Below are 27330 nucleotides of genomic sequence, written 5' to 3'. Positions count from 1 at the left end.
AAACCTTAGTCTTGGGCTATGAAACCTGGAGTCCAATTGGCCTCACCTCCCTGTACATTGACTGGAGGGCTGCAACCAGGACTTTCAATGACTCTGACAAAGAAGATTAGTGACCTTTCTGTCGCCAATGGATGCTCAATGACATTGATCTACAACTATATCTAACAACCAGTCCATGCAAATGTTGAAAAGTGTTGGAGCAAGGACTCACCCATGCCTCACCCCTGAATTAACAGGAAAGAAGCTGGGCACACCATCTCCACACTTAACACTCTGTCCAAGACATCAAATCAAAAACATTTGCAGAAATCCCACGGATCCATAGATCCCAGAATATCCCACAATGCACTGAGTCAGATGCTTTCTGTAGATCAACATAAGCTGGGTTGGTTTTAAGATGAGAATTAGATGTGCTCTGGCCTGATTGTGCGCACTGGTGGCATAATCAGAAGTGTGCTGTTCTCGCACAATTGCTTTATTTAGGGTTTGAGTTGTGCACTATCCTTCGATTCCCAGCTTTGGCCTCAGCTAAGTACCTCCTGATGTGGGCTCCTTACCTCCACCTCCTTCTCTATACTGTAGTCAGTGGTGTGGGTAGTGTACTCTAAGATATTAGGCATTGACAACTCTATATGATGGCTTATAACTCGCATGAGCTTATAAGATGCACCTCAATTTGGGCAGGTATTGACTTGGTACGTGCATTGTTAAGCACCATCACTTAATTTCTTCCTGACTGGTGTTATTCTATATGTATTAATGGACAAATATGACTTGTTATAAATTATCACCTTGGAAAAAGAGTTATTTTGTGGTGTAAAAGTAATCAGTTCTTTGTTTATATGTGCAAAAATGTTTGTGGTTTGATTAAAGGGCCACTGCTGCTGTACACTTTCCACTGGCCACTACCCCAAAGCTGAACCTTGGCTTTATAAGACACAGGCTTTATAAGACTCAGGGGGGTGCATCTTATAAGCTGTCAAATACAGTAAGTATGATTCGTTATGCAGCCATGGACTGAAAGCTGATGAAAGACATTATATGTGACAGTACTGAGGGGAGCATTATCCTGTACTGATAAAAGTGAAAATGTCAAAAAAAAAGAAATTTAAGTGTGAAAGAAGAGGAGGAAAGCAGATGATAAATGTTGGGGAAATGAGAAAAAAATGAGAGTTGGAAGTACAGGGAGGGTTAAGTGGGCACAAATTAGTGCCCACTTACTTCCCCATACTTCAGTAGCAAAACTGAAGTATGGGGAAGAGGCTGGACTGGATGTTGTAAGTGCCAAAACTATTAGAAAGTCAGGTAGGGCAAGGAGAGAAAGAAAAGTAAACATGAATGATGGATCAATGACAGGTGTCTGCACATGGTGTTCCTGTGAAATGGACATTAGAAAGAATAATTTCTCTCAGAAAAGTGTTTGTAATGAAGATGATTCGCAGGAAATGTTGTCAGGCACATTTTCCTTCTAAAAATAATATTGAACATAGTGGGAACAATTCGGGGCCTAACCCCCCCATATCCATACCCCACCTATCTGCCCCAGAAATTATCCCAGTAGTGAAATCCTTCCTATAACAAGCATGAATCACACTGTATGACTATGTTTAGACCACCATCCAGTTTTAGACTAGCACCAACACAGAATAGGCTTAGCAACAGGATTAAATTGCCCCAGATGCAGCCATTACAATCAAGGCACCGCAAACCTCATCATACATTGTATTACTTTCACCTCACCCATACAACACAATAACTTCTTTCAGTTATGTGTGGGTTAATCCAGAGGTTGTTGTTAGTTATATGGGAGTCATGGATTTCCTGCAAAAGAAATCTGGGGCAACGTATTGATGGGTTTTAATTGATACCAACTGTATGGATTTCCCTTGTTAGAATCATGACCCAATTTAAAAATATTAGTGTTCCCCTGTCATTGTAACTGTTTCTATACATTTTCCATCATGCCTTTCTCATGTTTGACAAACCATGCTGTCTGAAGTTGTTAAAAAGTTGTGTAGATGGCTTCCAAATCAGATTAGCCTCCATTCCATATATTTTCTATTAACTCAGCTCCAAGTGAATAATGTCAACTGTGCTCTCATTTTGTTCTTTCATATTATATAAGGAATATCAATTAATCAGGATTTCAACATAGGACATGTTGGTATGATCAGTTATTGTTTGTTTACTCTTGAGTTCAATTTCCTAAGGTTTTCATGGAAATCATCTGCTCATTGTTGGACCCTGTTATTTTCTTATTTCTAACCAGGCAACATACTTACATGTTCACGAAGGTTTTCAATCTTCTTGAGCATTTCAGTTTCTCTCTTAGCTTCTGCTATTTCAAGTTTGGACTGGATGCGTTCCTCTAGCTGCCTTATAGCTTCCTCATGTCCAAGCCTGACTCGTTGTGCGTACTCCTCCTGACAAATGGAAGTAGTTTTATCAGTCAGTGCTACATTTCAATACAAAAGTGCATAGTACCATGTCAATGAGCATCAATTATAACTGACAGTATAACTAATACTTAAGTGATAACTTCTTACATGTTCCTTGAGCTTTTCAAGCATCTTGCGCAAGCACTCATCACGGTTCTCTTCAGCAGACTTCATCTTGATATGAATAGCACAGCGGAGTTCCTCTGTCTGTGCATCCAGCTGCCTTCGCACACCGTCAACGTTGTTTAGCTGAAAGAAAGGTTCATTTATATATTTTCCCAGTACTAGGGTATGGTAGAGATTCACTGAAGAAAAGAATAGGTGTGAAACAGGTTACATAGTGATAAATAACCAACAAAGAACATTAAGGACAAATAGGATACAGTACTTGGGAGTCCTTAACATCTACTTCTTTCATGATGTTGTAATACAAGCACCACTGAAGGAAAATCACTAGTAAGTTGAATACATCTCTTCAGCTCAGTTTTCGGAATATGTTTGGGTAGTTCACTTTGTATCATCGTTGAAGGGATGATCTGTACCCTGAGCATTTAGAGTTCAAAGCAAACTACTATTTAAATCTTATTAAAAAAAAAAGTGGAGTGTCTGGTGTTTATTCAGTCCTGTAAAACTCATTCAGATGAATGCATTCTGGTAAATACATAAAGTACAAACAGGGACCAGGGGTAGGTTAATGATGGTGGAAGCTTTGTGGCAAATATACTAGTGGAAACCCATTCATTATAAATTGAATTAGTTTTAGGGTCAAAAATATTATCCATGAACTCCTTGTATGCTGCAAGAGGGGACTAAAAGGGACAGGGAGTATGCATCTGGCAACCACAATCTCTGAATTCTCAAATTGTGTTTGTTAAAGGATAGACTGAAAATGTATTTTGCCAGAAGGGAAAAGTTACATGTTACGATAGGGAGTTGTTCTGTGAAAGGTTGTGCTAAGAACAGAAATGGAGAGGTTGGGTCTTGGAATCATAGAAATATATCAGATTTCTTATACCTCAATCAGATATAGTCAAGAGGTTTGAAGATTGGTGTTCTGAAGCAAATAAACAAGAGAATGCTGATTTTAAAAGAGTATGAGAAGAACTGGGTTGACAGTGCCTGATAAGCTGAAGTTTATCCACAGTTTGGAACTGCTCCAAACTGATTGAATTTTGTGATTGTATATTTCCTTATCGTTTTAGAATAACAAGTTATGGAAACGAATTGTATGTAGATCTGTTGACATCTCTTATCCATCACTAGTTTCCATCCTCTTTGAAATGTATTTTCCTTCACTGAACTAAAGAATTGTTAAATTAGAATCGTATGAATAGTCGATAAACTAACCTATTTGCAGATACTATGACAAATATACGTTTATGCTCATATCAGAGGAAAAGCAAATACTTACATGGTCAGTAATTTTAGCCTTAAGACCGTTAAGGTAGGCTTCCCGATTAGATGATGAGGTATCAAGCTTTCCTTCAAGTGCCAGCTGGGTGGAGGCGATGAAAGCAGTTGTCTTCTCCTCTCGCTTCCTGGAAGCATCCTCCAGCTTAGAGAGCTGGTCCACAATGAATGACATTCGGTAAGCAGATATCGTCTGGGGAAGACAAGAAACAAAACATGAAATATCTTTAGAAAAAAAAAATCAACATTAATCTCTAGTTATTTCAAATGACGATTCACAATAACAAAAGCAAAAGAAGACGAAGACTTGGTAGTGATGTTTACAGATACTTCATCACCAGACAAACGTATGAGTAAAATCGTGGATGAAACATACAGATTTCTTATATGTATATATATGAGTGGCTTTCCACTATTTGGACGAGATGATGAAAAAAAGAAAATAGAATAACTGATACCCTAGGCTGGAAAATGCAGTGGTATGGTCTCCACTAGAGATCACACGCACACAAACATACAATCATGTGCATGGACAAATACACATACGCAAGCACACACACTTCGAGTCTTTATTCCAACTCTCGTGGGCGGGGAGTTGGGTGTGTGTGTGCGTGTAAGTCACAGCATTACCCATAGATCGGTCATACGAGCTCTGAGCTCTCTTCCGAGAGGGAAACAGCTGTCGATCACGAGTCCAACAGCTGATCCAAAGACCAAGGTGAATCACACACTCATGCGCACTGCGCTTCGAGTCGTTAATCTAAATCTCGTAGGCGGGGAGTTAGGTGTGTGTTTAAGGTCAAAGCATTATCCATAGATCGGTCATATATGAGCTCTGAGCTCTCTTACGGGAGGAAAATAACTGTCGATCGTGAGTCCAACACGTGATCCAAGACCATGACCATGGTGGATCAAACACACACACACACGCACGCATTCGCATCCGCCCCTTTCTCTGTAAAGGTGTACATACATTGGTATATAGAGTATCATAGTTCCAGTGAACATTATAATAACAAAACATATGAAAAAGGAAGGCGACAGGCTATTACAAGTTTGCTTTAATCCAGCAACATGAGATAGGTAAATATATACAGTTGTTATTACATATCGACCTCATGCTAAGACAAGGCTACTCAAGCCGCCATTTTTGTTTGCGAGTCGTCCGATTCAAAACCGGCTCTTCGTAATGTCGAGCAAAACGGAAACAAACTCACCATTCTTCCCTAATCTCTACCGCCATGCGATTTTATTAATTCATATCTAACCTTCCTTTTGCCTGGGCAAGGAAGGGGTTATCCTGCTGTCGCCCCAGCATAAAAATAACATCAATACGTCTCAAACCCGTTGTGAATAACTTAGCAGTCATGACTGGCTAGTTGCTGACGTCATCTCACGCTGAGTATGACGTATTTCAACGTTCATTTACATACACACATATATATGTATATACACACACATTATATATACACACACACACACACACACTTATGATATTCAAGTTTGAAAAAGGAATCAGTTGTAAGAATTCCCGTGACAACATATAACCGATTTCACCCTTTGAGTCACCTCTGGCAAGTTCCCAGGCAGACTTCCAATCCATTCCCTCCCTTTCCAGGCAGATACGTTTTATCTAACACAACATCTTAGCTCTGTCCACTCAGGGTCGTCTCTCTCTTAGAGGTGATATAGAGAGCAGGGTCGACCGTGTCCCGGAAGGCGAGACATCGAGGACAAGGCAAGTTGCTTGTCTCATGTCAGTACCATTGAGGAACCGTTGCTTGAGAGATGGTCTCTCTAGTAGTCTTTGATGACTCAACACGAGGACTATGTGGCAAAGGCATTCAAACGCAATTTCAAACGTTCGGAGAAGGTCTAAGTAACATTCCACACAGAAAGTAAGGGATCACAAGGGCCTTGAAAACCCGAAGCTTTTGTCTTCTTAAATCGGTGCCAGGAACAGTAGATAGGCTATCCAAACTCCCACAAACTATTCTCAGTTGTCTAATGACTTCTTTCTAAGAATCGACGTATACTGTATATGGATCTCATTACTATTGCCTTTGAGGTGTCCATCGTCTCGTCACTTTATCATCTTGATTCATTAAGCAATTTGAGAGTCATTAATAGTTTTTAGTATCATTTCTTTCTAAGTACGGGGATTCCTCTTTAACTAAAACGATACTTGGGAGTGACCAACAACTTTACATAACCGTCATTGTGTATTTATCTGTGTAGGCCGTCCGTTCCTCAACTGTCAGATTTGTCTTTACCAGTATCATCTTCATTACAAAGAGTTTTTTTTTCGGATCTCTACGAAGGATCGATAAAAATAAAGTTCCATCATACTAAAGGAGTTAAATAATCACTAGTACAGTCTGGACAGCCCGCCACAAAATATGGAATCCACGCAACCAGTCTGAGCATTCCACCTTAAAGTACATCACTTTCTAGACGACCTCTTGTCACATTCCATCTCTATCAATGTTCACCCCAGTCTGATCTTAATTGTTCTAGCCGTAAATAATAACCAGCCTAACCTCCTGATGCCTGTTAACAGTGGTTCGAGATACCTACCTTCCTACGGTGTTTTGGCTACAGGAGTTTGAGCTAAATTTCCCGTTAACAGTGGTTCGAGGCACCTACCTTCCTACGGTCTTCTGCCTGCTGGAGTTTGAGCTGGATATCCTCTGCAGTTGTACTCTTTGGCCGAGGTGAAGTGGCCTTGGCAGACTCAGGTTTCTCTGCCACAGGCTCAGCTAAGATTACCTCGTAGCACATGCCTCCACGTGACTTCTCCTCGCATCGAATTTCAGTAGCTGTAGAGAGAGAAGAGATAATATATGTATTTTTCATGTGAGTATACTTTTGGAAGTTGGAGTAGGTCACATGTGAACCAACGGTGAAATAATGCTGCTGATATTTCCTCTGGAAAAGAAAATAGATCAGCTCAGGTAATGCGCAACTATACTACATAATTTGTTTAATCGCAAGTAGAATCAACCCAATTTCAACAGGGATTTATCTTCATTATAGCTTTCACTTTCGGAGTGAATATTATTTTTTATCAAAAAACAGTCCAAATATCTTCTCAGAGAGACCTATGAGAGGGCCCAAGGACAATTGCCAGCGACTGTGGGACTGCGAATTGTCCAAACAGTAAAACTCGATGTGAGTGAAGCAAATGGGAGAACAGATGTAAAATGGGGTAGGTGTTTGACAAATTTTAGAAAAAAGAAGTTAAAGAGAGTGGGATAGGGGCCGAGTCAGATAAAGAGAATGGAAGGGGTGCAGATGGACAGATGTTAATGGAAGTGAAGGCGGTAAGGGGAAGATGGGTAAAGTATTTCAGAGAATTGTTGGATGTGGAGGAGGGTAAGGAAGTGTGGTGGGAAGAGCTATGAAAATGACTGATGGGAGAGTAAAGTGACAGGGCTATGGGAAAAGATTAGCATTGAATACTATCAAAGCTGGTGAAACATTTGGGTTGGATGGGTGTCATGCGCAGTGTCTGAAAAAGGAAGAGTTATAGTAGTTTGGCTCGTGAGATTGTTCAATGTGTGCCTGAGGGAAGGGAGTGTGGCGGAGTAGTGCCTTTATAGTTCCGCTTTGCAAATAAAAAACAGGGAGAAATATGAATGCCGTGTTTTTAGAGAAACCAGTTTATTCAGCGTAATTGGAAAGGCATATGGGAGTGTGTTAATTATGAGGATTAGGAGAGGAACGGAGGGAGTGATTGGTAAGGAACAGTGTTGGTTTATGAAAAATACAAGGTGCGTGAGTCAAGGTTTTGTGGCTGTTCAATGTGTACAGGGATGGGATGGTATGGGAGGTAGATGCAAGTGTTCAGCAGAGGACTGGAAGTGGTTAGAGAATGGAGGGAATTGGAAGGTAAGCCATTTGTTGTTTACTGATGACACTGCATGTAGCTCGGTCAGAGGAGAGTCGAAGGCAGTTCGTGACGAAGTTTGGGAAAGTGTGTGAGAGGAAGAAGTTGAGAGGAAATACGGGCGATGGTGATGAAATGTACAAGGGGTGACGGTGGTGGCAAATTGAAGGTAATAATTGAAGGACAAATGTTAGAGGAATTAGTTTTAAGTATTTAGGCTCCCATGTAGCAGGAAATGGAGGAGTGGAAATGGAGGTAAAGTGTATAGTTAGGGAAGCAAGTAAATGAAAAGTGTCATAAGAAATAAGTATCTGGGATGGATGCAAAGAGAAAATTATGCGAAGGGGTGATTTGTCCTACGACACTGTCTGTATGGTGTGGAGACCTAGGGTATAAAGGCAGAAAGGAGAACTACAGATGTGTTCGAGATTAAGTGTATGGTGTGGGTTATGTGGATGGATGGCGTGAGGAATAAAGAGTTGAATACAAGGAATGTGATACAGTAAACCCTCGATATAACGGACGATATGGGGACTGGGGTATGTCGTTATATCCGAAGATCCGTTATAACCGAGGATCCGGTATATCCGATGGAAATACCGGACAGATCCGTTATATCCCGAAGTTTGTCCGGTATTAGTGAGTAGTAGGATTAGATAAATGCGAGTAGGTGGGGGAGATCATAGTAAGGTGCATAAAAATCTAAAATCTGGGTATTTCCTAACTTATAAATTTTTCCAACTCACATAAACCTTAATTAAGATCTGTGTCTGCATCTTAGCTACATTTAAGTGAACTACATTAATTTAAATTCCACTCCTCAATATTGCTGTAAGTGATAGTCTAGCGTTTTTCAAATCCATTTATTGATTGGAATTACTAAAATGTATATGAAATATCACTGGGCCGATTACCATCTTCGACATATTTTGTGCTGATCAATTCTATTAATAAGTAATTTTATTTCTGTTCTTAAAAATTATATTGAATTTTAAATGTTTAAGCAAGTCTGGGATACCCACCAAATCCCTTGATATTGTAGAATATATACATATATATATATATATATATATATATATATATATATATATATATATTATATATATATATATATTATATATATATATATATATATATATTCGCAGAAAACCACTTGGGAAATAAGACATTTTGATCCAAACGTTTTCGTCCATTCAGACATCTTCAGGGAATAAAGATGTCTGAATAGACGAAAACATTTGGCCCAAAATGTCTTATTTCCTGAGTGGTTTTCTGCGAAATCTTATTCATGCGTTTTAGTGAATTGTGTTGCATATATATTATATATATATGTATATATATATATATATATATATATATACATATATATATATATATATGTATATATATATATGTACATATATATATATATATATGTATATATGTATATATATATGTATGTATGTATGTATGTGTGTATATTATATTATATATATATATATATATATACATATATATATATATATATACATATATATATATATATATATATATATATATTTACAAATGTTTGATTTGACCGTGGGCTTTAATAGAACATTCTAAAATGGCTGTAGGAAGCATCAAGGAAATAATTAGAGTATCTCATTTAAAATATGATATAATTAATAATTCCGATTTCCTTATCAATGAACTCAGGGCTGCAGAGACACATAGTTCTGCCAAACTGCGATGAGAAAACAGACCCTTTATCGTTTCTCTGTTTCTAAATATGAACCTGATAGATTTAACAAAACTTTAATTTAATTATGTTTTGTTTCGTTTAAAGATGTTGGACCGCCTATTGGATGATTTCCATTGTATAATTAAAAAGAAAACAACAACAACAACAATAAACTGACACATGTGAAATGGGGGAAGGCATTACATTTTGCTTTTACTTGAACGCACTTTCACTGCCGTGAGTTGAACGTTAGAGTATATCGCAAACCAACCATTGTAGGTTCGTATGCACATCATTATCATTCCCATCCCAATAACGTGAAACAATAATATTGTAGAATGGAATTCAATTGAATACAAATTAATCAAATAAACCCAGAATGTAAATGTAATTGTTAATTAAGGTTTATATGAATTGGATAACTTTATAAGTTAGGAAATACCCAGGTTATTTAGATTTTATTATTATTATTATTATTACTATTATTATATCATCATTATTATTATTATTATATATATTTTTTAGCCATTCCTGAATAAAACAAGGAAAATCTATGCAGTTCTATTTAATAGAATGACAATTTATTGGTAGCCTAATGTATACAAGAATACTTTCCCACTCGGGGGTATCATACAAATTCGTGTACTTACCATGGTACTTTGACTTTTTGGGTTGTTTGGATCTAGGCTTCTTGTTGGTTTTCTTAAGGAGAGGCTTCTTGTGCAGGTGTCGCCCCACTGTTGGCAGCATGCAAATAAATTGTCGTTATTAGAAATGTGTTTGAATTTACGGAGCCAACGACCACATGCATCACTTAAGATGACGACTTCCTTGGTATTACATTTACTAAAGGCAGTATTTGTAATATGAAACAACAAATGGTCAAATTCTTATTAGCATTAAGGTGTTACTGACGTCTTACAATTTGATAATATGTAGAATAGTACAGTATCTCTCTGGTAAATTAATACTATTAATGTTATTGTTATTCTGTCAATGAAAGTGACTTCTGTACAGAATACAGCAACCTAGCTTTGACATTTAAAAAGAACAAATTGCAAGATTTGACTGATAACTGAAATAAGTTCCAGTTGAAGAAATCAATGACATTAGAATTCAGTATAAAGAAATCAGTCGGCAAATGGCAAAAGAAATCAATGACATTTGAATTCAGTATAAAGAAATCAGTCGTCAAATGGCAAAAGAAATCAATGACATTAGATTTAGAATTCAGTATAAATCACTCGGCAAATGGCAAAAGCAAAGCTTCATATGAAAGAGCAAGAGTCAAGTGTGAAACCCTGTATTCAGGACGGTGGAGCAAATTTGTTCTATGATGGAGCGTATGCCAGTGTTTGTAGTGTTCACGGACTAACCGCCTGGGTGAGGAAGAACTGCTGGAACGGTTTTCACCATTGGTTTCATATACATGAAGAGTGGGATTAATATGTCAATAATGAGAAAAGAATTGGGAAGACAATATCATTGAATAATACTAAGCTGAAAAAAAAAGTGACTCGGAAGAGGTGGAAATGTCTGGGATGGATCTGGCTGCAGGTGGCGGAACGGAACAGAAAATGCAGCTCACATTGGCTCGTGCGCATGGCGGGAAGGTGTGAGGGAGAGGCAACTCCCAATCAGAGCGATGCTGGGCGATAGGCGGAGGGTAGTACATTCAGTATTATCTATCCGGTCACGTATTCAACCCCTCTATTATTTATTCAGTATGCTGCTATCAATATTTAATTAAGGCATTACATTGATTAGACGTCATTTGGTGTCTGTGATCCTTCTTTGTCAGTATTTTATATGCTCGGTGGTACAAACCACCGGTTCTTGAGTCAGATTTGTACAGCCAGGCTGTGGATAAGTTGTATCTTTCCTAAACTGTGCGAATCTTGACTCTGAACTTAATATATGTTGTGAATATATGTGGCAGAGTTGGTGTAAATGGGATTCATTTGTGGACGCAGTGAAAATCGGTAAAGGATGGATAAGATAAAGAAATTTATATTTGAAAATCATAATTATTTTTTTACGAAGAGACTGGGTCCAGCTTTGCCTGTAGGAGCTGTTGCTGGTGGTAAGGATGGAGGAATTGGAGGCGTTCGGGCTAGGGAAGGAGGAAGGTAAAGAGGCCCAGTATGGAGAGGCGAGTATGGAGAGGGAAGAAAGTTGGAAGTTTGGTTAAGGGAGCGAGGTCTCGACAGAAACTGACACTACTGTAGATGGGAACTGGGAGGTTGGGAAGGGGGGCTAAAGTTAGTCCCACGTGCTGATGAAAAGGATCTTTTCTTCTGCGTTGAGAAAATGGCACAAGTAAGTTAGGTTTGCCTACTGGTAATTCAATCTCGCATACGAGCAAGCTTTGTGTTGGCGAAAAGGGTGGGAGATGAGAGTAAGATGGAGTGGCCCCTGCGTAGAACATCTGGTGGGTGTGGAGAGTAGGTAAGAGGGAGGGAGTGAATGAGACTACAGCTTCGTCTGCTGCGTCTGGCAACGAGGCGGTGTGGGGGGGTGGGGGCTAGTGGGGGGGGGAGCCAGGAACGCGTGTGTGAGACAGGAGTCTTGGTGGTGTGGGGGGGAGGGGGGAGGGGGGGAACTGAGGAATGGCTAGGCTTTAGTCCTGGGGGCCTGTCGCTAGTCGAGAGAAGGAGAAGGAGGGCGTGTGTTAGAGAATTTAGGGCCTCCTAAGCTGAGCGTCCGTATTGATAAAGAGGAGAAGGAAGACACTGGGAATTTTGTTTTTTTCTTTCTCCTTCTCTTTCATTTCTCCAGCTATGGCCGACTTGGCCAATATCTGTGGTAGGAGGCAGGGGCTGGGGAAGGGAAACAAGATGAGACGTGTGATTTAAAAAGGTGAGGGTCGGATCAGAAATTATATTTTAGGCTGTGTCGTACGTAATCAAGCTGACGGCAAGCAGGATAAGGCGTAATGGTGATCGCTTCAACAGAAAATGGACGAGGATTCTGTAGATGCTTGCCACAACATGGGTGGGGCCAAGCTGAAGGCGAGGAAGGGTGGGGAGGAGGGAGAGGGCAAGGTGAGATCTTGAGAACCAGCACACAGAACAGTCAGGGAAGAGGAAGGTAAACTGTTCCTTTACATCCGAAGACGAAGGAGAGACTACTGTAGAGCATCGCAGAGAAGGAGTTGGGTCTAGTAGCTCTTCCAGCCTCGTTCAATAAAGAAAATTGCCAACTGCTTGATACGAAAGGACAGGGAAGGACTTTGATCTGGTGAGCTTTGAGAGGTTTGGTAAATCTAGCCAACAGAGGAACCAAATTGTCAGGATTTTCCATGACTACAAAGACACAGTCACCAAATCATATTTAAGGAGACATTAGCTAAAGGATACAAAGTTCATGGGACCTAGTATATGCAGATACTTCCCAGATAGAGAAGGAGTAATACGAAAAGTTACGAGCGACTGGCAAATATCTCATGAATTCAGGAATATAAATGAATGAAAATGATTGTATAAAATGATAAGGACTCATATCAAAGTGGTACTACTAAAGGTAAAAGATATATGAATAGATAAATGAATAGATGAATAAATAGATAGACAATGAATCTATAAGTAAATTAATAATAGATAAACAAAAACAAGTAAACAAATAAGCAAATAAACAAATTAATAGATAAATTGAAAATAAATGAATAAATAAATTAGATTAGCAATGATTAAGAGAGGGTTACTATGCAAGAATACAATTGTAGATAATCTAATTCTGAAGCAATTAGAACTAAGAAACCAGCTAGAATGACGGAGTATATCAAATATGATACATTTAAGTCCGTAGAAAGAGAACAGAAAACGGGGGAAAGAGAAAGACAGTAGTCTGAAATCGACCATATTTCAAGGAAGAAGATGAAGGTAGAAGGCAAAATACAAAGATATGGAATCGAAGAAAGAGTTCTACATATTTGCAATTGAAAAGCTCCTTTCAATATTCACACAGAAAGGAGTATGAGAAAACTGTAACCTATTACAATAGGCCAGTCAACAAAAAGAAGATCAGCATTTCAAAACAACAAGACATTGGATGTAAAGTAAGGAAACAAGACATAAAAGAAAATTGTGAGACTAAAATAAATGTGCTGAAGAGTTCAGATGCTCAATTTCTGTTTTTAGAAAAACTTCCCGCGAACTTGGTGGAATCCATCTCAATGAAAAGTGCCAAAACCCATATTTAAGAAAGGAGACACAAGATCTGTTGAACCACAGACTAGTTTCACTCACAAGTATGTTAGAAGAAAACAAAGAAGATAATCAGACAAAGATGAATGAATATCTTGGCAAAGGGTAGATTGGTAACGATTAGATATTTTTATCTTAGACGTGATAAGTCTACGTTTTCAAACCTCCTGAGTTTCTGTGGTAGTTATGAATATTCTGCAGCAGATAAACAGGTGGTTAAATCAAAGTTATTTAGGTAAGAAAAATAATTAAAAATGCGTATATGTATACACAATAAATATAAGGTAATGTTTCGGAAACTTGAAAATAAAGACGACATCAAAATGCTAATGTTGGAATTGGTGGAAGAGAAATGGAAAGCGAATTGAAACAACAGTAAGAGAAAATTACTAAGAGTTAAGAGGCTTGGTGTGTGTAGTGCCCCAGGGATCAATGTTGACGCTAATTAAGTTCTTCATTTACATGACCATTCAGAGAAGTGAAAGAAGTTTTACTAACATGTTCACAGATGGCGATGATGTCAAAATATCAAGATGAAAAAAATAAAAACCCTAGAACAATTCTCAAAGAGGTTATATGTATGCATGGAACAAAAAATGTTAGTGTGATGCATGTGGGTTATCAAAATATCAAGATGAAAAAATAAAAACCCTAGAACAATTCTTGAAGAGGATATATGTATGCATGGAACAAAAAATATTAGTGTGATGAATGTGAGTTATGATTCAGGAAAGGGAACTTGCAATCTAGACTTGATAAAGAACAATAAAAGGAAAAACGAAAATAAAACTTTAGTTTTGGGTGGAATCTATGCTTACATAAAATATCTTTAATTATGTCCTTTGGTTTTGGATTTAATATTCATTATCTCGTCCTTTCGTTCATTAAATTTGATGTCAATCTTAACAATAATCACCACCTAGCCTCCGTTTTTATTTTGTGTAACCTATTTCCAGACTATGTGTCAACCATTTCCTAGTTGTAAGATTACGTTCTTTGATACTTTAGTCTTAATTAAGCGCAGAATACCACATTTGTATACATGAATTTTAACTATCTTGCCACATCTCCTATGCAATCTTCAATTTCTGGCTTAAAACTCTTGTTCAGTTTTACTTTCCTGCTTAACTTTTGCTTCATTTACAAGTTCTCCTTTCGTCTCTGTTTAATCTTCAGTAACATCTTTTCTGATTCAAACATTCGTAAAATTGTCTTTATCTGCTAACTTTCGAGGTCTCTTGATTACATTGTCTGCCGATGTTGGTGACGTAAATTTCACTTTTAACGAACGCTGTCTATTTCTGATATGCCGACCTAACTTAACCCTATCTTTAATTTGGTCTTATGCGTTTGAGGCATAACCTAGAATGAAGCCCTATAATTATTGTAAATATATATATATATATATATATATATATATATACGCATATATTTCATAAAAGAAAAGACAAATATATGGAGAGAGTGGTGTAGGTAAAGTCCAGGAAGGAGCAGATGTTCTCTATTCTCTAAAGTTTCGACAGAGTCTTCTTCAGAGAGGTATATATATATATATATATATATATATATATATATGTGAGTGTGTGTGTGTGTGTGTATGTATGTATACATGTACGTATACATATACACATGGTGAGATAAAGAGCAGGAGAAAAGGAGAGAGACAGAGGCCCAAAGCATGAGGTTGAGGAGAGGAGGAGAGAGGAAACTGACGGGATGCGGAAGAGAGAGAGGGAGAGTGGGAGAGGGTAACAAAGAGAGAGATCAGTATGAGTCATCGGAAATTTCCCTCTTCCTCTCCCTCCACCACCACCACTACCACCACCGCCACCGCCACCACTACCTCTACCGCCACCGCCACTACCACCACCACCATCCCACTCACCTTTAAGCCCGTCAAAATCCTTCCTCTGTCACACTTCTTCCCGTTTCTCAGTTCTGCAGCCCTTTATTTCTATTTCTCTTTTGATACACTTCTTTCTAGCCTCTTTTAGTCCCTTTCCTTCTCCCTTGTCCTTAATCACTTCCCTTTGATTTTTCCTCCCACTAGCTTTTCTCTTCTTCTTGTCCTCCCCTTCTATCCCCTTGTCTTTCGTCCTTTTGGTTTTCTTAGCCCTCCTGCCCATAGCAGTGTTCCACCATATTTGCTATTAACCTATTTCCCAACACTCCGCAATCGATAATCCAGCAACGGTTCACACTGCAACATTCATTACCCTATCTATCGACTCTTCTGCAACCAGTGTATAGTACAATCGTATCACAGCACTGAAAGCCCAGGCAGAACGCGTAGTATCACTAAGCAGGTTTCACTTGGAATAACCGTTAGGTCCTCTGGGACTCCCACTCCCGAACCATCATCAAGTGGGAGCTTACAACAAGGGGCGTGTCGTTCCACTCACACACCGATATCAGGCAACACGGTTTTCCCCGAGCAAGCTGCCATGTAGCCAAATTTCCCATTCCAAACAATTTTTGGCTGACTCAGCCGTGAGTTCTACGAACTCCCTTCCTCATCTCCTCCATCGAGGGTTGTTTCTTGTTGAGATATTCCTTTTGAGTAGGACCAACAACAGAAAAACGTGTCACATGCCCACATAACTGAAGTTGATGTTCACGAATTAGGCTGGAGATTAAGTCCCAAGGAACAGACTTTTTGTCTGATGCATAGTCATTCCAGCGATACTCTGTTATTCTCAGAGGACTCTTGGTCCCAAAGGCGTCTAGACGCCTCCTCAAGTCAGCCTTCAGTGTCCATGTCTCACAGTCGTACAACAAGACAGGGAGTGCAAGCGACTTGAAGATTCGAATCTTGAACCTCTTCCATGAATATCGACAATGCCATATACTCTAATTGAGCGATTCTATAACACCATGGGGAATGCCAATCCTTCTAAAGACTTCTTGACATGATCCACCTCTGCTATGCAGTGCAATACTTAAATATGAGAAATTTTCCAAGATCTTATCGTCTTTGTTACATGCATGGACACACTGAACTATACCATCCAGTAAGAAGTTCCTAAACATCTGGACTTTGTTTTTAGTCCAGAAGACCTGGATTCCAAGCGCTCTTGCCCTTCTTGTGCAGTGACTCTAAGACTGTAAATAGAACCTTCAAGGACTCCCCATAAGTACAACATTATCAACAAAGACAAAGTCAGTGACCTGAGTATTGCCAGACAAAGCTTCTCAATAACATTGATCGACAACTCTTGTCCAATACTCATTTCATGCAAATGTTGAGAAATGTTGGAGCAATGACGTATCCTCGCCTCTTCAACACTTCACGCCGTTCTGCTGTCCCAGAGTATAAGCCAAAACAACAGGTCAGTAATCCTGGCAGAAATCCCGCGGATCTGCAGAAGATCCCGGAACGCCCAACCTTGCACTGGAGCAAATGCCTTCTCCAAATCAATATAGGCTACAAGAAACCCCGGTTGGAAACCCGACGGCGCTCGCCAATGACACGAAACGCTAAGATCCGATCGGTTGTAGACTTACCGAACCAGAACCCAAACTACTCAGTTCCTCTGAAATTTTAGTAGATTCACCTTTAGTCTTCGGATCACGTGTTGGACTTGTGATCGACAGCTATTTCCCTCACGGAAGAGAGCTCAGAGCTCGTACATGACCGATGTATGGGTAATACTGTGACCTTACACGAACACACACCCCAAACTCCCCACCCATGAAAGTAGGAGTAACAACCCGCAGCACAGCGATACTGAAATTATTTCAGCCCTGGATGGGATTCGAACCTGGACCTCCGTAGTGGCAGCCGGGAACTCTACCAACTGCTCAACGAGTTGTGAAAGAACCTAGGCCAGCCAACACCAAATAAATATCCTAGTTATCTTGTTAACTATAATCTATACTAATATCACCTAAATGAAAGTTACACCCAATACAATCACCACTACCTCGTTGCAGCAACTATCTTATTTTACAAAGTTCTGATCTGTCGTAAACAAAAGCCTATCAATAAGCCCCTACACCAATCACTGATTTCATTTATGGTATTTAACACGCCACTGACTCAAACCCTCCAATATCACACCAGGAAACCATTTGCTTGTATTACAGCTACAACCTTCCTTCCTCCAATTCTGCAACGAAAACCCAACCGTAAACTAGTGTCAGTGACACATAGCAACACGCAATTCTCACAACTCGATACCAGCACCCCTGCCGTGCAGTGACCAAACTCTAATGCACGAATGGTCTTAATCTTGCAAAATCAACATAATTGGAGTATTTGGAGTATACGAGTAGCCTAGGTTTTATTGTTATGCCGCTCTAATATCCTGGAAAAAACGACATTTTCAACCCTCTTTTGGCTATTTCCCTCTTGAAACAATGTATGGCTAAACCAATCACAATTCATCCAGAATATAAAGTTCGACGACAACCTTGTGGTATTCCTGTCTGATAGCAGATGCCGCCCAACGCCCTGCATAATTAACCACGTTGCAAATATGACTGATAATTAGTACTATATTGATAAGTTCCACAATTTAAACCGGAAATTTGTAGTCCATTTCATCTGCAGTTAAGGACAAACGAAAATCTTCTGGATCTCTTTAGAACCCGGCTGTAGGTAGAGTTGGAGGTGCAGGCCCGCACACCCACCCCTCCCTTAGTGCAATGCCCTTCACGCCATGCACTACCTTTCCAAAATCGTTGGCGCCGTCGTGTCCTGGCCATGGATTACTATGGACCTGTCGTGTGACGCAGGCGGCACCGACCGACCACCTGGCGCCGAAAATAATGATCGAAGTGCATGGCGAGTCACTTCGTGAGCCACACACGACCCTCCTGCCTGCTTGCAGTCAGTGGGTCGGGGAGCCTGCAGTGTCTTAGGTTCGCCATTGATCTTTAGCTACGTTTTAGGATAAATCTTTGATTCAATGATAAAAAAAAAAAACATTTAAAGTACAAATCAGGGGCTCGTTTGATTTGTTTGTGTAGTTTTGGACATGCTTGGTAACGTATAAGTACTAAAGACACACCTGTCTGTGGTTGTTCTAATGCGGTGGAACAATCGATCGTCTACAGACGGGGTGGCGCCGAAGTCTGACTCACGGGGAAAGGAATTATTGCGATATCCACCTGTCTGTAGTTTCTTACAAGAACAGCAGTATTCCTGAACCTAGATATAATCTAGTAACAGTGGGATATTCGCTAAACCCGAGCAGAAACTAACCGACACAAGATCAGCGTTGCAGACTCGAGGAAAAGAAAAATGTCTTGAGGCGATGTGCAAACCATCGAGAACAGAAAATTGGCCACAGTACACAGCAACATTTTTTTTTACCTGAATGGTGGGCCACTCCCCCCCCAAAAAAAAAAAAAAAAATAGAGAGAAGAGAAGGAAAAACGAAAAAGTGGAGAGCTATTGAGAGGTTTGAGGGAATTAGGCGGTAGATATAGCATGAAACTCATTTCTACTTAGTAGAGGTACTTAGTAAACACAAGTGCACATTTTTTTTGTATGTTTGTCAGATTTACCATGGTCGTGGATCATATGCTGGGCTCGTGATGAATTATTATTATTTCTTCGAATATAAACTTGTAGATCATATATTCTAATAAGTGTATGTGTGTGTGTGTGTGTGTGTGTGTGTGTGTGTGTGTGTGTGTGTTTGTGCGTGAGTGTATGAGTGTGATTGCGTGTGTGTATCTTTGTGTGTGTTTGTGTGTTTGTGTGTGTGTGTGTGTATCTGTGTGTGTATGTATCTGTGTGTGCGCGTGAGTGTGATTGTGTGTGTGTGTGTGTGTGTGTGTGTGTGTGTGTGTGTGTGTTTGTGTGTGTGTGTGTGTGAGTGTGATTGTGTGTGTGTGTTTGTGTGAGTGTCAGTGTGTGTCTATTTGTCTGTGTGTCAGTGTGTGTGTGTATGTATGTGTGTGTATGTGTGTGTGTGTGTGATTGTGATTGTGTGTGTGTGATTGTGATTGTGTGTTTGTGTTTGTGTGAATGTCAGTGTGTGCTTGTGCGTGTGTGTGTATGTGTGTGTTTGTGTTTGTGTATGTAAGGACACTCGAGAGCGTGCATGCATGCGTGCGTTCGTGCGTGCGTGCGTGGGAGAAGGGAGAGTTACGAAAGGGGGCTGAAAAAGCCGACGGAAACCCCGTCCATGGGGAGGTGAACACGTGCTGAAGAGGACTTGGCTCAAGCCCTCCGCTGGTCCGCCATCCAGGCGGGGCTGGCGGGACCGAGACACTGCGATGGGTGTGGCCAGCCAACGGGTTTCCCATATTACAACTGGTCAACGAAATGTTTTTCCTATCTTATCTTATTCTACTGTATCTCGTTATGTTTTATTCTATTTGTTTATTTATCTTTTATCTTTTTTTCTGTCCGACAGACCGTGAAACGAAAAAAAATCATAAGCTTGATTTAGATTTGGTTTTTAGAAGACTTTTATCAAGTATGACCCTTTAAGCGAAAGGGAATTAAATTTTAAAATAAGAGTATATTACTCATCCATAAATAAAGCCGATATTGCACTTGAATTTTACCTCTAAAATGTAAAAATGTTTGGTCTTTGGCTATGTTTGACCTTTGAAATATGCATCCTTAGTGTTCAACTGTAATATGCCAACACACGTCCAAAATACCCTGGTGAAGCCTTTCGACATGATTATCGGTGACTACCACAAGATTTTGAGCTTATCTGACGCCAGTGGTCCAGTTTACAGCATTGCAGTAGTCGTCTGATTTTCTTAATTTACTAGAAAACATTTTAAAAATCTATTGAATCTAATTTTTGTTTTCTAATTTCATTTAGGTCTTTGTTTTTCGTACCGAATTAGTGTCTCAATCTATGGTCCTTATCTATTTTATTTTTTAGTCAGTGATTCTGGGGAATTTACTACTCAAAAATGTAAATCGATAAGCAATTTTCATCCACAAGTTTGTCGAGTTTATTGTGTAAAAGAGTTAAATAAATTTTCTCAAGACAAACCACCGGAAGAATGACAGCTTTCATCTTCCCTAGTCAGTCGTGTTTTCTTTGAGCCCACGTTCGTTACATATTGATTTTTCAAATCACGGCTCGTCGAGCAAAAATAAAACTTTGTGTAACAATTTGCATTCCAAGTAAATGTGCCATAACCTTTAGGTCATCACATACATTCTAATTAATGTCCCTATATTTAGCATTTTCCGAAAGAATTTTATGATATATGATTCCTTTATGTTAGCTGAGCGAGTTAGAGAAACAGAAGGGGATTGTTTCTCATGTCGTTCAGAAGCAACTTTAAGCTAAGTTTTTGCCAATCAGTAAACAAACGCCATTCTTTTGTGTCATATTTGTGGCCAAGTACCTCCATAACAGAATGAACATTATTGCAAAACGACATACCATCTTTAAGGAAGACAAATTCTTTAAAAAAATCATGGTGATCACGATACAAACAAATTTGCTTCTACGGCAAGTTCAAATCATAATCGTAAAGTTCTAATTAACTCAGCAAATATAGTTCATTTGAAGAAAAGTGTTTAAAGTGTTGTATCTATATTGCCTTTTACTTGGTCTACTATCTCATCACTAGATTAATTTATATTCACTGTCACATTGTTTTGGAAGCTATGACAAGCAATTCTTGACTATGATGTACTAGCCTCATAGTAGGTAGTAAATTAAGATAGCTAACATTATGCTTGGATTTTTATGTAAGACCATCTACATTTTATTTGCCAAAGAGACGTAGGGAATCGAAGAATGATCTTTGTGTTTTCTTCAAAACAAAGGAAGGACAAAAAGTATACGACATAAGCCTTTTACCTATGCTAGCACATGTAACATAACAAACAGGGGGGCCCAAATTTACAACTATGGCAATGCTTATAGCTTTTTGATAAGGGCCGTAAAATAGCGATTTTGTAACTACTTATACAATTTATCGGCACTATAATGGAGAATAATCGATTAGCCAATACTTAATATACAAAATTACAGTTTGTCAACAGAATGGACCTTGTTTCGGTCCCAATATGTCATGTTTCTGTATGCCCTTGATGATTCATTTTGTCTAGGCTTATGATTTTGAAAAGAATCCATTGCATTTCACAATAAGAATAACTGTGTTAAATTTTGTGTTCCAGATGGTCCGTAGAGCATTGGTACAAATGATAGAAGAAAAGAATTATGGATGGTAGAGAAATTCTACAAAAATATTTGGGTTCAGCGTCTAAGAATATCTAAGAAAACTATACTGTTTTTTCTAATGGACATTATTTTTGTTGGATAATATAATTTCTACAAGAATCGAGCACGGAGAGCATATTTCTTGTTCAGAATAGTCAACAAAATATGAAGGATAGTCAGTGACAGGAGCCACATGCTGAAGGCATTTAGAAAATAATTTTTTATAAAACACAAGATTCAGTGTGCGTATCAAAAAATTTAATATAAAATTCTTCACAACGTAAGGAGGATTGTATCAAAAGTTACAACAAAAGCACTGAGACATTGTTGGTATAGGATCTCACGTTTGACAGTGTTTTATACTGACTAAAATAATACATTAAGTGATAACTATCTCCACAAATTTTTGACGACACAACTTTGTAACAAATTACTCGGAGGTTGAGTTATGTAAACTAGATATACGAAATGTCATTTTGAAGCATGAAGTGTATCATAACTTATTCAAACTTTAGGGAGAGACGAGACTAATTAGGAACTGTTTATTCGGCAACTTCCATTCCGTGTGGCTACCTTGCTCATCGCCCAAGACAACCCCACCCTCCATCCACTCAATCGTTATCAACTGAGTTGTAGCTAATTTCAATTAATCTTTCCCGGCATTTATTTTCCTATGCCAGCAGCCAGTTTATTTTGTTATCTCTTTGATAGAAATTTGGTAAAGAATAGCTTCAATTCGTATGTGAAAAGATTTTTTTCATCATATTCCGACTGAAGCCTTCTGGGTAATATTTCTAGAAATTTAAATTTGAGCCCAAATACTTCAAGTTACATATTCGTTTGCTTATTCATTTATCGATTAATTTATTTACATTTATTTATTCATTTACTTATTTTTCGATACTTTATATTTGTGTAACAGAAAACTTAATAAAAAGTCTAGCAACGGAACTTGTTCCATCAAAGTGAACGGAACCAAAACCCAAGTGTATAATTCCACGCGTCCGTCCCGCCAATTCTCACACGTCTTTCTCCTCTCGACATTTCTTCCAGTACTCTTGTACCTTGCCCTTCATGACGAAGATTTTCTTAACTAATTTGACTAAATTATTGTCATTTTATTCTCATATTTTAATGAATTTCAGTTTTAAATCTCATTCTGTTTATTCACACGATTCCTTAAGACTGCTTCTTGTCTAAGTGGAGTTCAAGCCAAGAGAGTTGAGGATCGTTACCTTTGCCACAATTATTTGGACTTCCAGAATAAATAGAACCAGGTCTGCGTTTTATGAATCACGAAAGAAACCAACCAGCCACACGGCAAGTTCTCCTACCGTTCCAATAATACCCCGTCAGCAATGCACCACTTGGAACAAGAGTTAACAACGATCCTCCCTCTTTGCCAAAAGTCTAAAGAAGAGACAGGAGATCTGGTGATCATTAATTATGGGCCACACATTCTCCCCGTGACTGGTGTTTGGCATCACGCGGAAGGCTCAGACTGTCAGCCAAACCAGTCATCAGCTGGCTCCGTGTTGGCGACAGCGACGGCGGCGACTGTCGGGGAGGAGTGGGCGGGGCCGCCAGAGGACTAAGCGCAAGACCCAATAAGAAACTCGGGCCTCCACATGACGTCACTAGGGAGTGCGTGTCACCGGACCTTCTCTTTCTTCTTCCATTTCCATCCACCCCCTCTCTCTCTCTTTCTCTCTCTTTTTCTTTCTAAGTCTATTACCGTGCCCAGTGACCACTGGGCGAGTTTCCTTTGCAAAGATATGCATTACGGACCACCCATTCCCCAACAGCGAACTGCCTTTCTACCATGAGCCTTTGAGCACAAAACAGCTGACAGCATACACTCCCGTCCCGTCACCTTCCATAGCTGAGGAGCCTTGGAGCAGGCAGCCAGACCTCCTTACTCTCAACTGCGAAACTTGAGTCTCGCAAAGGCCGCTTCCGCCACAAATTCACACCAAAATGTCTCGTAAGATTTCGTTCCTGGTAGCACCACAGTGACGCCCATTATAGATTTTAATCTATTATGGTTGTCGCTTGCTCATCTTCATTTACTGTTGCGAACTAGTCAGGTTCTTCGTGTGGATCCTGTCAATGACTGCTAGCTACTTATTCGTTCATGAACTACCGTCACTCCGTTTCAACCAATAGGAGATTTTGTAAATTAATTCTAGCAAGCAATTAGTCTGTATTTCTCCAAAATCGTTCTATTACATGTCATGATTTTCCTAGTTTCATTTCTCATGCATGCTTACATTTTTTTAAATTAAGGAACTTTTTGTTTTATGATAAATCTCCCCCGATTCAAGATAAACAGATTATCGGAAAAGAACAACAAAAGCAACAACGAGCATCCCCCCCTCCAGGTAGGGAAGGCATCAATCGGAACGAGTTTAACTCGTCGATATTCTGTCCCCGTTTGGGGGTGGGGGGTGGGGGGGGGGTGGCCGTTACTGACTACATTCGTTTCGTGTAGTCAATACTTTGGGGCTTTATGTGAGACCCCTCGCGGGCCAGTCATACATTTTATTTTTGTATTTTAAGTCTAATCCCTTCTGAAGAAAAAAATGTTGATAAAATTTAATTTCTATTATCTCTTTTTGAATTTCTTCTTTGCCCACTTCCATGATTCCATCTCTTGTGTATGGTATCGTCTTCAAGGATAGCAGTGTGACAGCCCTTCTGTAAACAAAGGAGTTAAATCTACCTCAATTAACACCTTGTTATACATGTATGTACGCATGTACGAGTATGTATATATGTATGTATGTATGTATGTGTGTATGTATGTATATATGTATGTGTGTATGTATGTATGTGTGTATGTATGTATATAGGTATGTGTGTATGTACGTATGTATGTATGTATGTATGTACGTACGTGCGTATGTATATATCTACCTATCTATCAATCTATCTATCTATCGACTGTCTCCCTTTTATCTCGTTGCCAGCAAAAAGGATGTTGTTATAATACCATCAGACAAAACTCGAGGGGTGAAAATATCATAGACGAAATTGTAAAAGTTCTTAGCATCTCCATATCACAGGCAGAGACACTTGGTATGTAAATATGAAACGATGCCAGTGGAACAGACTCGGCTTCAAAGAGTAGCAACGACACAGTGCCACGGATGTTGTGGTGGTGGTAGGGGGGGGAGGAGGGAGTCCCTTTTCTCTGGGTGTGGTTGAGCCATTGTTCAGAAGTGCATTAAATCCTCTGGTAAAGTGAGTAATGCACCCTTGACGACACAAGGTTCCCCCAAAATGGTTGACCATGTGCACTCGCTGGGAGGATAATTTGTATTCTGTTCACGGGGATCCCGAACAGGGGACGGGTAGAGTTAAAAAGAGAGAAAGAAAGAGGTGGAGGAGAGAGAATGGCTGACAGCAGAGTCCGACTCGTTCCTGCAAGATATCTAGGTTTAGGAATCTAGGCAAACACCTGTAAAAGCTAAGGGCATGACAACCTCCCTCCCCCGTCCCCGTCCCCCCCCACAGCAGGGGACTCCAGAAGGAGAATCGAGAATTCTGCAGCGCCGTTTTACTCGATAACCTTGCGGGGCCGCTTCCCGGCGCCGCCGCCGTCGCCGTAGCCGCCCTGATGCGACGCGGAGGGGGCGGAGGAAGAGGAGGAGGAGGAGGAGGAGGAGGAGGAGGAGGAGGACCAGCCGGGAACGGCGCGACGCAGCGGCGGACTGGAAGAGAACGTATGGAGGAGGAGGGAGGGAGGAACGGAGGAACAGCCAGTTGCCAAGGCGACCGACCGACGGACCAGCAGGGAGACAAGGACAAGGACATCGGGAGGAAACCGAAGAAGAGGAAGACAGGAGGAAGAGGAGGAGGAAGAAAGAAGAAGAAAAAGGAAATGGAGGTGTAGGAGAGGGAAGGAAGAGAGGAATGAGAAGCAGTAAGAGAGGAGGAGTAAGAAGGTGAAAGATGAGGACGGGGAGGAAGACGAGAGGAAGAGGAGGGAGAAAGGAGGAGGAGGAGGAAGGACAGGAGAAAGTGGGAAGGGAGGAGAAAGAGAGGAGGTGGGGCAATGAGGAGTAAACGTGGCAGTGAAGAAACGAGGAGAATGTGGAAGGGAGAGTATAAGGATGAGAAAGGATTAAAAAAAAACTATACGAGAAAAGAAAAGGAGAATGAAAGGGAACGAAAGGGTTGTGGAAGGAGGTGGAAGGAATTCCATGAGTTGAAGAATGAAGGCGTGGATGGAAGGAGGAGTTAGTGAGAGTAGCATAGCACTCCCCCGCCACTCCTGGTAGCATGGGCTCTGCGGTGGATGAAGCCACTCCCTGAAGCAGAACGGACGAAGGGAAAGGAACCACTAATTGGAAAGTACTCCTCTCTCGATCCTTTCCTCACTTCTTCCCTTCCTTCCGCTCTCTCCCTTTCGTTTTTGTTCCTCTTCCCTCTTTCCTTCGTCGACTCCACGAGGAAAGTCATTACGAGGGAAACCTTGCCTCCATGTGGACAATAACAGAATTGTTCGTAAGTGTAGTGGCGACGACGACGACAACGACGACGACGTCGACGACAATGAGAACGCATACAAGAACATCAATGAGGAGGAAGACGACGAAGAAGAGGAGGAGGAAGAAGAGGAGGAGGACGGGGAAATACCACGGGGGAATATTTTCTCTGCAACGGCAAAAAAGAAGAAGAAGAAGAAGAAGGAGGAGGAGAGGAGGAAGGCGGTGGGAGCATAAACAGCAACAGCGAGGCAACGAAGAACAGAGGTAGTGGGCGTGGATGGTTGCAGTGGTGGTGGAGGTGGTGGTGGGTGTGGGTGTGGTGGATGCGGTGACGGTTGTGGGTGTGGTGGCCGCAATGGTGGTGGTGGCAGCAGCAACTGTGGTGGTGGTTGTAGGATGAGGAAAAGAAGAGGAAGGAAGTTAGGATGTGAAGTGAGCAAGCCAGGAGGAGGAGGAGGAGGTGGTGTAGGATCATAAGGAGGATTGCAATGGAGAGGAGGAGGAGGGGGTGGAGGTGGTGTAGGAGGAGGAGGAGGAGGAGGAGGAAGAGGGGCGGTTGCTGTGCTATTGATTCACCTGCACCGCACAAGCCGGCGAGACTTGTCCGGTAAAGCCCGTCCGGACGGGAAGGCCGGAAGGCCCAGCGTGCATTTCCCTCACAAGCACACACAGCCACAGCACAGCAAGCCCTACACACAGGACACGAAGAATGAAATAACAGACCCGAAGAGACTTCGGGATACCAGAAACAGTAGTAGGGGAGAGAAAAGAAGAAGAAGAAAAAACCCGACGTTTGGGAGATTCATGAGGTACAGGAGGACGAGGCGGAGGCGGAGGAGGCGGAGAAGGAGGAGGAGGAGGAGGAGGGTTTCGGGAAGAGCCAGCCAGCCAGCCAGCCAGGCAGGCAGCCAGGCAGGGAGCCATGAGGGAGATCCTGACGATGGGAAGGAGAGGGTGAGGAACCGAAGAACGACATTAGACAAAGGGCTCTGAAATCTGAGAAGCTTATAAAGAACCGCTCGGTAGAGCTTCATGTGTGA

General features: G+C 40.5%; 1 protein-coding gene across 1 annotated transcript in view; it reads right to left on the bottom strand.

Annotated features, from left to right (window-relative positions):
• stai (stathmin) overlaps window positions 1-27330 on the bottom strand; it is a 53348-nt gene that overhangs the window by 3129 nt on the left and 22889 nt on the right. Inside the window, exons 2-6 of the mRNA XM_076206136.1 lie at window positions 10090-10176; window positions 6495-6667; window positions 3850-4041; window positions 2547-2687; window positions 2283-2423 (exon numbers count right to left, since the gene is read on the bottom strand). Coding sequence (XP_076062251.1) covers window positions 2283-2423; window positions 2547-2687; window positions 3850-4041; window positions 6495-6667; window positions 10090-10176 — 734 coding nt within the window. The remainder of the gene's footprint in view (window positions 1-2282; window positions 2424-2546; window positions 2688-3849; window positions 4042-6494; window positions 6668-10089; window positions 10177-27330) is intronic.

This window comes from Oratosquilla oratoria, chromosome 22, assembly GCF_046742065.1.
Source record: "Oratosquilla oratoria isolate Oo_2021 chromosome 22, ASM4674206v1, whole genome shotgun sequence".
In the NCBI taxonomy this organism is placed as follows: domain Eukaryota; kingdom Metazoa; phylum Arthropoda; class Malacostraca; order Stomatopoda; family Squillidae; genus Oratosquilla; species Oratosquilla oratoria.
Note: the sequence above shows the minus strand (reverse complement) of the source record. Positions and strands in the feature narration are given on the sequence as shown.